Source organism: Otolemur garnettii, unplaced genomic scaffold (genome assembly GCF_000181295.1).
Source record: "Otolemur garnettii isolate 467f Iridium unplaced genomic scaffold, OtoGar3 scaffold00030, whole genome shotgun sequence".
Lineage (NCBI taxonomy): Eukaryota > Metazoa > Chordata > Mammalia > Primates > Galagidae > Otolemur > Otolemur garnettii.
The window spans coordinates 5,435,574-5,448,807 of record NW_003852425.1 but is presented as its reverse complement, the minus strand read 5'-3'; the positions used below and the strand labels follow the sequence as shown (position 1 = coordinate 5,448,807).

General features: G+C 39.3%; 1 protein-coding gene and 1 pseudogene across 2 annotated transcripts in view; both read right to left on the bottom strand.

The window, feature by feature from the left end:
• Positions 1-315: 315 nt before the first annotated feature.
• The window catches only part of LOC100946823 (E3 ubiquitin-protein ligase TRIM36), a 32,160-nt gene continuing 19,241 nt past the window's right edge, over positions 316-13,234 (bottom strand). The window contains exons 5-10 of the mRNA XM_003788909.2: positions 11,738-11,833; positions 9,232-9,485; positions 8,762-8,886; positions 6,695-6,985; positions 3,373-3,670; positions 316-798 (exon numbers count right to left, since the gene is read on the bottom strand). Of these exons, the coding sequence (XP_003788957.1) occupies positions 444-798; positions 3,373-3,670; positions 6,695-6,985; positions 8,762-8,886; positions 9,232-9,485; positions 11,738-11,833 (1,419 nt within the window). The 3' untranslated portion in view covers positions 316-443. The remainder of the gene's footprint in view (positions 799-3,372; positions 3,671-6,694; positions 6,986-8,761; positions 8,887-9,231; positions 9,486-11,737; positions 11,834-13,234) is intronic.
• Positions 9,945-10,447, bottom strand: LOC105886906 (annotated as a pseudogene). Its single transcript, XR_001161251.1, has one exon. The product of XR_001161251.1 is annotated as a 60S ribosomal protein L29 pseudogene (transcript).

Sequence of the window (13,234 nt, the reverse complement as noted above, 5' to 3'; positions counted from 1 at the left end):
AGGCATTTTAAAAAATATCTTCTTTTAGGACATAGGCATGATACAAAAATGAAAAAAAAAAAACCAAACATAAAAAACAGCGTAATAAATACTTTGTATCCCCACCCGGCCCAGAAAACAACCAATGTGTTGCTAAGTATCAGCAACACCAGCTGACGTAAATAAGTTATTTCTTGTGCATAAAGAGAAAGAAAATCCAGTTGCAAAGTGAATCATCTCAGTATTAACCAGAAAAGAACGTCTTCATTCCCCTCACTCGTGAAAGGCAGAACAGTGACATGGAAGAGACAAGGTTATTGGAGTTGCCCAAGTTCTAAGAAGAAACACACACAGTAACAAGTGTGGCGACAGAATACTTAGCGATATGTAATTAGTTACCAGGGTTAACACTAAGGCATTGTTTTGCTCGCAATTTCCATCCTAAGTCACATCAGATGTTGATACTACATGTCTCCTTGGTATTCCAGGTACTTTGCTGAGATGGGTTCTTCAAGCTGAATTCCTCCACTGCCCATCAGCGCAAAGGCCGGGTACATGGTGTGCGAGCAGTCCACCTGGCGCTCGTACAGGCACTTCATGTGATCCATGTCATAGAAACTCACTCTGCCTTTATCATAATCAAGGAAAATCCCGATACTTGTTGGCATGGGGAGAATTCTATTTTCAGGTTCATTAGAAGAAGTAGGTGACTTGGGTATAAAAAATTTCTTCATGCCTATGGTAACTAACGTAAAGGGCTGTGAAGAATCAAAACTGGTGTCCTCACTCCCGCTGTCGTGGCCGCTGTCTTGCTCATACCTAAAACGTAACAGCAAAAACAAAGGGTCTGTATCTTCATCCACAGGGCTTCAGGTGTCTTTAAAACATTTTCACAAGATGATATATGTTGATTGAATGCTAAAATTATGTTTGCATCAAAAGCTTTCTAGTATAATGAAGTAAAAAAAAAATATATCAAGGCGGCATGTCGCCATTTAGAATTATACCCAAAGTTCTCTCTCATGAAACATCACTTTCACCTAGATAAAAGTAAGAGCCTAAAAGTTATTAATAACTCTGCCCTACCAAAAAGGAACTGGTCAAAGATTAGACACTGACAGCACAAAATTATATATAGTCACGTGCCCCTTACTGATGTTTCGGTCAATGACAGACCACACACGCAATGGCGTTCCCATAAAATTATAATGGGGCTAAAAAATGTTTATCACCTCGCGATGTCCTGGCCGTTGCACTGTAGTAATACAATGCATCATTCTCACATTTGAGGAGATACCAGTATTAACCTACTGAACTGCCAGCTGTATGAGCGTAAAGAGCAATTACAGGATATAATCCTGATTATGATAATAAACCACGCGGGCCCATGTATTTATTAGACTATACTGTTCATTGTTATTTCTACTTATTTAAAACATTAACTGTAAAACAGTCCCAGCAGGTCCTTCAGGCGGCATTCCAGAAGACACAGGTATCCCAGGAGATGACAGGTCTCCTAGGACGAGGTGGGACAAGAGGTGGACAGTGATGTTGACAATCCTAACCCTGTGTAGGCCTCGGCTAATGTGTATCTTAGTTTTGAAAAAGTTTAAGAAGTAAAAAATAAATATAAATTTAAAAAACAGAACAAAGCTTGCAGAATATTTCTATAAAGAAAATATATTCAATAGTTGTATGATGTTTGTGTTTTAAGCTAAGTGTTATTACAAAAAAGTTAAATGGCAAAAAAAATTAAAAGGTGCAATAAGGTGAGGTTGATTTGTTAAATAAAGAAAAATACTTTATCATAAAGGTAGTGCAGTCTGAGCACATCATAAGAGTCTACAGAGTACACAGATACAGTAACATGTGGGACGTCCACCTGCTCTCACCCCTCACCCTCACATCATAGTCTACAGGGTACGCAGATACAGTAACGTGTGGGACGTTCACCTGCTCTCACCGCTCACTTACGCATCATAGAGTCTACAGGGCACACATAGCACACATACAGTAACGTGCGGGACATCTACCTGCTCTCACTCCTCACTCTCACATCATAGTCTACAGGGTATGCAGATACAGTATCGTGCAGAACATTCACCTGCTCTCACCCCTCACTCACAGGTCATAGAGTCTACAGAGCACACAGATACAGTAACGTGTGGGACGTCCACCTGCTCTCACCCCTCACTCACATGTCATAGAGTCTACGAGCACACAGATACAGTAACATGTGGGACGTCCACCTGCTCTCACCCCTCACTCACAGGTCATAGAGTCTACAGAGCACACAGATACAGTAATGTGTGAGATGTCCACCTGCTCTCACCCCTCACTAATGGGTCATAGAGTCTACAGAGCACACAGATACAGTAACGTACAGGATGTCCACCTGCTCTCACCCCTCACTCACATGTCATAGAGTCTATAGAGCACACAGGTACAGTAATGTGTGGGACGTCCACCTGCTCTCACCCCTCACTCACTGACTTGCCCAGAGCAACTTCTAGTCCTGTTGAGTTAACCATTTCTCTATTAAAATATTTGATGTTATGTTAATTTTTCATCTGTGTTCAAAATGTTTTTCCTATCATTCAGACTGTTAACCTGGGGATATTATTTGCACAAGAGGTCAAGAATTCTTTGTCTAGGCTAATTCAACTTACTCCCTCTAAAAGAACTATACTATCTCCACTGGTCAATCTCTTAAGAAACTGTAATTCTTTGTTCTGAAAATATGTCTACCGTGACCCAGTTTTGTAAAGGACTTATGGGGAAGTTTAAATAAACTCTGTCTTATAACAAAAGAACAACTTAATACCAGTTGTGAAGTATGGCAATTGAAGGCACTGTATGTGAGTAATTTTTATCACATAATTTAGGTAACATGTAAAAGATTTAAAAAATTTTAAACTGTGAGACTTTGGATACTCCACAGGTATCCAAATAGATTTATTTCCTCACAGCATCAGAAATAACAGCTAAATCATTATTCAATGTGTGACTCCTTTTTTCAGCCTGACTCCTTTTTTCTTTTCTTTTTTTTTTCCTTTTTAGAGATGAGCATCTCACTATGTTGCACAGACCAGGCCTCAAACTCCTAAGTTTGGGCAATCCTCCTGCCTCAGCCTCCTGAGTCTAGGACTACAGGGGAGAGACCCTGCCCCTGGCTTTGACTCCTTTTCTTAATTGACCACATGGCATAGCCAAAACACCTGAATCAAAGAAATGTATAATCCAAATGGAATAAATAAATTCAAATCTATTTTTGGGCTTACCTTGCTAACCAACTATATGTATATGTTTATATAGTATATTTACTTTATATATTTATAAAATACATTTACTTTGAAAAGAATTATCAAATTCTACATTGAGAAAAGAATCTACCTTGGACTAACTGCGTCTCGGGGAGAGCGGAGCCATTCCTGTAGTTTATCACTAGAAGCAACACCCGCTTTTACCAGGTATGAGTATGGTTCCACACGGAAAGCCCAAAAGTGTTTCCCTTTTGTGATTCCAACGTCTCCAATGATGTAGTCTAAGCTCGTGTAATAACCCACTTGGATCCGTTCTGCAGCCAGGAGCAGATTAAAGCCAGCTCTGCTCTCTACCCGGTCTCTCCTCAAGTTCAACAAAAGGTGTTCATTATTATAGCCACATTTTTCATCAAAGAGGAAACTGAAAACTAAAGAGAGCTTACAATTAAAATCAGTCTGAACATGATGTATTAGCATTTCTATAGTTTAAGGTTAAATTTGATAGATTTTTCAAATAGATATTACTGGAAAGAGATGAGTAAGGGAGGCGTCAGATACCAAACAACTACGACAAACCAAAACTCAACTTCGCAATAATTTCCCGTATATTCTCTATACATGAAAATCTTTTGAAATCTCAAAAAACAAAAAAATTTTCTTTGAAAATATTTTAAATGTGAACATTTATGACTTGGAATAGATAAAACAAATCATAGATATTTTATACCCCTAGATCTGTTCTTTTATCCCTAAAGTAAGGGGCTATATATTTTCATACATATCTCTATCTTTTCTCAAATATCTATCCTAACTTTTATAAATATGGAAAATGTTTGCTATTTTAATAAGACCTTTTCCTTATTAACCAACACATTATTAACAAGAGCCCTGAGAAACATGGCAGGGGGTTAAAAGAAAAAAGCGCAGCCTTTGGGGTCACAGAGACCTGGTCTGAATTCCTTGGCTCAGGCGTCTGACCAGAGTTTGCCCTAAACTTTAATTTTCCCATCAACAGAATGGAGATAACACCACTCCCATCGCCTCTATCAACTTAAATCACTGCGTAACGCTGGCCTGTGGCCAGTGGGGAAACAGTGATAAAGAAAATGTACCACACACATGCAATGCATTATTACCCAGCCTTTAAAAAGAAAGAAATCCAGCTACACGCCCCAGTATGGCTGGGCCTGAAATAAGCCAGATGCCCTAACTGATCCGCACGTACGTGCACGCATGGAAATACTACTCACCAAAAATCAAACAGGTGGCAGTGGGGCGGGGATGGGTAAATTCACACCAAACAGGCACCCCGCACACTGTCTGGGTGAGGAAAACACCTCTAACTTGACTCAGTACGAAAGCAATTTATGTAACCAAAACATTTGTACTGCATAATATTCTAAAACAAATATAACTTTTAAAAAAGAAAGAAGCCAGATGCAAACAAACAAATATTGCCTTATTCCATTTACATGAAGTACCTGGAATAGGCAAATCCGCAGAGACAGAAAGTAGAATAGAGGTTCCCAAGCTCTGGGAGGAGGGAAGTTATCACTTACAAGGTACAGAGTTTCCGTTTGGAATGGTGAAAAAACTCTGGAGATGGGAGTGGTGATATCAGACAATACTGTGAATGTGCTTACTGCCACTGACATAAATACTTAAAAATGGTAAATTTTATCTGTATCATATTACAATAAAAAAATGGCTGCTAGTGAACTAACGCTATTCCCCACATACAGCCTGACCACTCTTTCTGGTCTTGGCATAATTCTTCGTGCTTCCTCTCGATCTCCAGTCTCCCAGCGTGCACCAAAAATGTAAGGGTTACCCTATTCTTATCGCTCTGATGAGAAAATGAAAACACCCCTTCACACTTCCTGTCCTCCTTCACCCCCCACTATTTTGCTGAAACAGCAGCTACATCTGGGTTTCTTTTTCCTCTATTTTCAGTCAGAGAGACTAGAAAAGTGGAAAGAGCATTAAGCATGAAATATTTATTTAATACTTGCAGATTCATCCTAAAGCTACTGGATTTTATTAAAATTCAAAAAGATTTAGCCAACCATATATAGTAACATTTATATTCTTATTTTTTAAAAGCCACAATGTGTGTGAAAAACAAGTCTCTTCTATTTTGAACAAAAAGGGAAGGGAGGGGAGAGTGCAGAAAACATGGTTAAACCACAAAAGAATACGGAGGCAGCAATAATATCTAAAAACCAACTGACGGCATCTGGGAGGCAGTGACTGACAGGGAAAAGGTTTCCTGCTAAGCTTCTAAACGGCCCTCAGCCGTGGAGAGTTGTAGTGTCTATCAACTAGTCCATCAGTTGGCTGTCAGTCTCCTTCCATAAAAATCTTCAGGCACTGTGTGCTCGGTTTCAGTAGTTTTCAGTAGTTTTTAACTTGGAAGGGGAGGGAGGGTGAGCTGAGCCTGAGGAGATTTCAGTATGGGGAGCAAAAGCCGTCCATGTGGTTCTATAACGCATGCCTACCATCCCAGGGGCTGAGAATCACCAAGTTAGATAGAAAATCCAGGCAAATCAGAACCAGGTTAAATCAAAATTATATTTCAGGAATCATACAATAAAATTTTAAAAATATCTAACTATCTCTCATATTTCAGAAGCTTCCACAACTAAAAAACACAGAATTATACTATTCAAAACTTTTTTCTTTTTGAGACAGAGTCTTGCTCTGTCACCCAAGCTACAGTACAGTGGTGTCATCATAGTTCACTACAACCTCAAACTTCTGGGCTAAAGCGATCCTCCTGCCTCAGCCTCCTAAGTAGTTGAAACTACAGCCACCCACCACCATGCTCGGCTCCTACTTTTATTTTTAATAGAGATGGGGTCTCACTCTTGCTCAGGCTGGTCTCCAACTCTGAACTCAAGTAATCCACCCATCTTGGCCTCCGAGAGTGCCAGGACTACAAGTGTGACCTACCAACACCTAGTTCAAAAGTTTTAAGTTAGTATTCATGCTTATTTTAATTCCAATTTAATAGCCCTACTCTCTCAAATGTCTTCATGTTTTTTCCTCTGGTGTCAGTTAAAATCTAACCCTATTCTCAGTGGACAAGGTGAAATTCAAGTAAAACAGAACCTCTAAGTTGACCACCCAACAGACTGCAACAAACTGGTCAACATACGGAGAAGGTCAACGTACAGAATTAGGCCTACTACACTGATAAGTACATGTGGTGCATATCTACTCTATGAAAAACTGGGTCAAGTTAAGGAAGTGATCAGTGGAGGGAGGTGGCCAACTACGGAGGTTCTATGGAATTTAGTTCATTTCTAAATTCTACCTGTGTATGGAAGCTACTTTTCTGGAATCTTTTAAAAACAAGAGCTGCTTTAATGTAGGTCTACATGGAGACATGGATTATTTTATCAGGATCTCTTTCAATGTTATGCTTTTTAAATTCCCAATATTCACAATACCTGGAGCTGGAGGAGTGTGAAGAACCAATTCTCTGCTGCAAGGACTACATATTGAACCCTTGTAGGCTCTCACTCTGAAAGCATAAATACTGTTATTTTCAAGCTCTGAAATCACTTTACTTGTGCCACACACTTCAATCTCATTCCACGACAACATCTCATCATCTCTATTAATCTTCCGATACTCAAGAATGTAGCTATCAGCTTTATCCTTTTCTGGATGGTGCCAATTTATCAAGGCATTGTTATAAACTTTGCTCTGTTCCTCATTGATCTCTGGCACATCTATGCCTGGAAGAATTATGAAACAGAAAACAAGGTTAAAATACTGCTCCTTCAAAACCTGACGTTCTTCCTCAAGAAAACGATGTTTTGATAATACTCAATTACTTCTAGACGGTCCAAGAATTTTCCAAATTTCTAATACCACATGTAAGAAAAAAGAATAAATATAAAGGTATATTTTTTATAAATAAAAGAAAAAAATGAAAAATAAGATATAAAAATTGACTTGATTACAGTGTCAAGTGTTTATATTTATTAATTCTGAAACACTGTTAAGTCAAATTTTTTTAAAAATTGCCTTCCACCTACTGAATAACAGCCCTGAACTTGAAATTTTTTATCTATGTCCTCCCATAAACGATTATTTTAATATTTTTAAATTTAAGTTTGGTGAGTATATCAAACAAACTCTCAGTGAATATTATAAAATTTCCTTTCACATAACAACTCTATAGAGTTGCAAATAGACTTAATTTTTCTTAATATAAATGACACATATTTTAGTAAGAAAAAATTAATGGATATGTAATGGGTCCCCATTGAAAATGTTTACGTAACCAAAGACCACCCCTGGGACCATTCAGTTCAGATCCTGCCAGTGTTTTCACTCAGTGGTATGCTACTATCTAGGTATATTACCATTTCACTGTTTGCTCTTGGAAACGGTCTTGTAATTTTTCACTAAAAATACAATTATAAAACTACAATTATTAAAATAAAGCTAAATCCTGTGCCTATGCATATTCTTTCCCATAGAACAGATTCCTAAGCTTAACAGCTCAAGCCATAAAAGTTATAGAAGTTACACCTCCCCGTACACGCCCACTTATGTCAAATCACAAGGAGAATACGCAGTGAAAAGTACAAGTCTCCCTCTGCTCCTTACACCCCAGCTGCAGCCTGAGTAAGGTAAAGCAAGCATGCATGTGCATTGCCCTGAATGTTATGCAGCCACGATGAGACTTGGAAGGTCATACAAAATACATTAAAAAAAATTTTTTTAATAAGGAACAAATTATAGGATAACATAAATACTATGCTTTACCCCATATCCTTTTCCCTCTTTTCGTTTCAAACACAGCTTACTAAAAATATATATATATGTAGGAAAAAACGGAGGACTATCAATCAGCCAGACTATAGAGTATAAAATAGAATCAGCATTTTATATAGTAGCAAATATCTATCCAAATAGTCATAATAAATAAGTATATATCAGATTCAGGGATATATTTAGAAAGAAAGGAGATCACAGTAATCTTTGAGAGTCTGAAGACAAATTTCCTTTGAATGAATGCACGAATTCACAAACTGAACCAACGTAGTAATTGGACCACAGGCATATCTTTGTAAAGATTACGCTTGCTCTCTACCCCAGAAGAGAAACCTTAGGAGATGAATGAGGTGAGAAAGGGGAAAAAGGAGACCTCTCTCTTGAGGAACGCAGCAAGACAAGTGCTTGGATGAACAGTCCCCCCCTAAAAAATTCACATGTTGAAGTCCTCACCCCAAGTGTCTCAGAATGTGACTATAATTAGAATTAGATCACTAGAGTGGACCTTTATCTAATCGGACTGGAACCCTTTTAAGAGAAGGATAAAATATTGTTTTGTGCATAAAAACATAGTTACCCAATCATAAACGGATATGATTTCGGGACGCCGTGCTGGGCCTGCAGGACTGAAATGCTGCTTCATAACGTCAGGCTCGGGGGACTTCCCGTTCTTTTACAGAATGCAAATTAGACTAAAAGCTTGTGGTTTTGCCTTCAGTAAGACTTACCACTAGAGAAAAAGGACAACTCTCCAAGGAGTTCTGTTTGTTTAGATGTATTAACAACATAGTCTTCAAAAGACGTCTGAGCTGCAGGTCTAAAGCTCTTCAAAGATTCTGTAGCTTTCTGTATTCTGCAGACATAGATACTTTACATGAAAATCATTCTTGAAAAAGGCAAATCAGACTAAGCATCTGTAACGTGATTAACAAAAGAAAACCCACGCTCTACACAACATTTAAGAATGAAGCAGGGGAAGAGCCTGTGGCTCAGAGGAGTAGGGTGCCAGCCCCCTATACCTAAGGTGGCAGGTTCAAGCCTGGCCCTGGCCAAAAACCGCGGAAAAAAAAAAAAAATGAAGCAAAACTCATTCACATTAACACAGCATCATGGACCCCCACTCAGCGTTAAAGCTGAAATACACACAGGTGGGTAATGACCCTGCAGAGGAGATGTGAAGTTAAGAGGAGGAGAATACCTGAGGTGGAGCTGTTTCGCTGTCTGGACAAAGCAGGACTGGTCCGTCTCCTTCAGCACTTCCTGGGCATATCCCACAAGCCCATTGTTCTCTAGAAGCCCCTGATATTCCTCCATTTGAGTCTGAAATTTGTCTAATCTCAGTTTCTTAGAAGCATCGATTGCTTTCAAAACAGATGACTTCCTCTCTTCCAGAATTTCAAAGAGCTTTTCAAAATGTGTAATTGCTTCTTCTTTAGCCCTCTCTCCATTACACTGCGATAAAACAAAGCAAGCATTACCTCGTCTGCTAAATTCAAATGTCTTTTCACAAAGTCTACATGATTCTATCTGATCTATGTGATGCCAAAACTATCAGAATTCAACAAGCGCAAACCCAGATATTGTAAAGAAAAAAACTTTTGTCTGACTCTGAAATTTTAGAACAAAAGCTTTGCATCAAATACACTTAGCCAAGAACTGACAACTTTTACTCAGAAAAAGCACATCCATAGATAAAAAAGATCTTTTCCAGCTAAGTATAATTACAGATAAAAAAAACAGTATTACCACTGAATAAATGTCTAGAATGGAGGGAAATTCATGTAGAAGATTCTTTTTTTTTTTCCTACCTCAGGTTTGTTTGTACAAATAGCACAAGAGGACCCCAGCCCCATATAGACAGCAGCCTAGAGGTCACACCAGTCCTTTTGTTCTCATGGCAGACAGATGCCTCTACTCTGGAGCCTTCGTGAGGGCCTGGGCACCTTTGGGAGCCTGAGCTGGAACTGAAGCTGGAGCTGCAGATGAAGCAGCAGATTGGGCCTTCCTTTGAGCCTTGGCCTTGGCCTTTGGCCGGCAGAGCCTGAGACCCTTGGCAATGCATGCACGAGCACGCTTCCCAAGCTTGGGGTGGGCGATGTAGGCAAGTCAACTGAGTTTACGGCTAGCACCCTTTGGAATCTTGGTCTTAACCTCCTTGGGCTTTACAAGGGCCTTGATAGCTTCAGCATGTGCACTAACGGCCTTGGCATTGTTGGCCTGCATCTTCTTCAGACCCTTCTTGTTGTGCTTCTTGGCAAAGCGCATGTTCCTCAGGAACTTGGGATCTACCCCCTTAAGAGATTCATATCTTTGCGATCGGGGTTTCTTGATGCCATTTCTGTGCCACTTTCGGGACTGGTTGTGTGTGGTGTGGTTCTTGGACTTGGCCATGTCTGCACCGCGACCTGCGACTGCCTTAGCCGAAGATTCTTAATAATAATTTACAAATGCTACTTAAGCCAAAGGCACAAACAAATTCATCATGTCCCCAGAGTTCTAGGGAGTCCATGTCTACAAGGATATTTGACATCTGAGTTCCTCAATTTTTAAACAGTTAGATGACAGAACCAAGACAGACCCTGGGTTTTCCTTTATTTCAGAAGGAGAAGAGGCCTGAGCCAGCAGAGTGAGGACAAGCCTCCCGTGACCCAGGACGCAGCCCCTGAAACAACCAGCTATCAAGGGGATGATGTGCTCTGCATGAAAAAGTTCCTACAAACTCCCAAGAGTCTGTGTCTTAACCAGACAAAAATAAGAAAAAGACAATCCCACTTTAAATTATATGCAAAAAATGACTTACTTAGGGTGGGGAATGCCATCGGTGAAGATCAGGAAAGTGACATTAAAAACAAAAGCAATGTTGGTAATGGTGGTAATTCATGTAATTTCTTAATCATTGCTCTCTATGTCGGAAAAAATTTTCTTCAAAAAGTTAACAGTCTCATCCTAGCCAGGATATTTTCTAAATTATATTTAATTACCATTTCTAAAGTGATCAAGAGTAATGGCTCTCAACTTTGTTTCAGATGGAGAAAAGAACAAGGTCAAAATCAGTGAAGAATATTTGGAATTTACAAATAACCCAGTCTTATCCTCTTTCACTGCATTTTTAAAATGCTGTAACTTTTTCTAATTTTTACTGAAGTATATATACAAACAGAAGAATCTACATGTAAGCGTAAAGATCAATGAATCTTTATAAACGCACCCATGTATCCAGCATCCAGCAGAGAATCTTGATTAGGTAGGAGAACAGCACCAGCACTCCCAGAGGCCAGCCTGAAACCCCTTTATCGGCACTAAACCCTTCCTCGATTCTAACAGCAAACTGTAGTCTCATCTTTTTAGTACTTTTTATAGATGACCATTCTAATACATGCTTTTTGGTGAACAAATGTTGGTTACATACTCAGGAATATCCAGAATTTTAAATAACACTGGTCCTCCTATCCACATAGTGCACATTTTAAGAACAATTTGCTAATTTTTTAAAGTACAAATAATTGTAAAAGCTATTATTTCCTGTATATACTACTTTTGAAACCTTGTTAACTGCCACATAAAGAGTTACTCATTCTTTCCTCCATCTCCCAGTATCATTATTTTTCATGTTTCTTTCCCCAGCTCGTATCACATCCTCAAAGCTTTAAAATGAATGTCTAAATAGAATAAATGAAAAACATGCATATCGGTTTATCACGTACCTCTGTTTCTTTCATTAACAAGTTTAGTTCAGAAATCTGACTCTTCACCTGGCTCTCCTTGCCAATAAGGTAATCAATATCCTTTGAAAGCTTTTCCTGTTGAAACACATTCATTAACAAACACACACAAGTGGACAGAAATTAAGTTTAAAAAAGACCTACTAGAATTTTTTAATTAGGCTGTACTCATTATCTTCTATAGCCTTTGATAAGCAGGTAGGAAAATCAACTATGATTATCATTATTAACTTGGCAGTTGCTGGCCTTAAGCATACAGGGTCAAGAATACATAGCAGATTGAAAACAGCCTAGAAAAAAGAACAAGGCAATGATGCTTAGATTGGTCAAAATTGTAAATATGCAAATAGGGTATTTTTGTTGATTCTTTATCATTTCCAGAACCCCTCCTCCTACGGCTTCTAAGTAAACAGAAGAGCCACAATTCAAATAGTATCACCTGCCATCAGATTGTGCAACTCACTCTCACAAACACTACACATACACACGTACAACAGAAACAGAAATCAGAGTCTTCCAAAAATAATCATCATAACCCATCCCGAACTATTTATTAAATAATTACACAATAATGAAAACAAAGATTTATAAGAATAAGCATTTTCCAGAGCTTCCTGAATAACTGATTTATCAGGCTGTCATTCTGAAATTAGTGTAGTTTGCCACAGCAACAACATCATCAGTTTTGGTGAGATTCCCTAGCCTTGCCCAAAAGACATGCTCTGGAACATACCTGAAGCTTATTTACAAAAACAAAACCAAAGCCCTGAAGAACTATGGGGTAAAAGGGATTTAACAAAGAAACGTCTTCAGAGTCCAGGAAAGAGGCCATGCTGGCAACACTCCCCAGGCTGCAGCCCCACGAGGAGGCCCTGAGCATTTTAGATGCTCGGTCACCTCCCTGAGGTCTGAAATGAAAGCCACAGAGCCAGCTTCCAGGATCTTGACAAATGAGTCTCTTCCTATGTCATCTTCCATTCTGTGAAAGCACACCATGTAACAGTGGAAAAGAACATATGCAAAAATAAAAGTGACAGCTGTCTGGCAGGACCATTTTATTTTCAGCAGGACACCCAGCAATCAGACACAGTGAGTCTCCCTAATGGCACACAGGAGAGACAGAAGGACTCGGGAGGCAGAGGAACAAGATTTCTAAGTATTCATGACAGAATGAAATGAAAAAAATTACAAAATGTTAATGGTAGGAATAAATAGACATAAATCCTTATGTCTTAACCCAGCACAGCACAGACGAGGAAGCCTAACCTCACGGAGTACAAATAGCACATAGTCAGCAGCTGAACCAGGAAACCGCTCACCGTGAGCACACAGTCAGCAGCTGAACCAGGAACCCGCTCACCGTGAGCACACAGTCAACAGCTGAACCAGGAACCCGTACACTGTGAGCACACAATCAGCAGCTGAACCAGGAACCCGCTCACCGTGAGCACACAGTCAGCAGCTGAACCAGGAACCCGC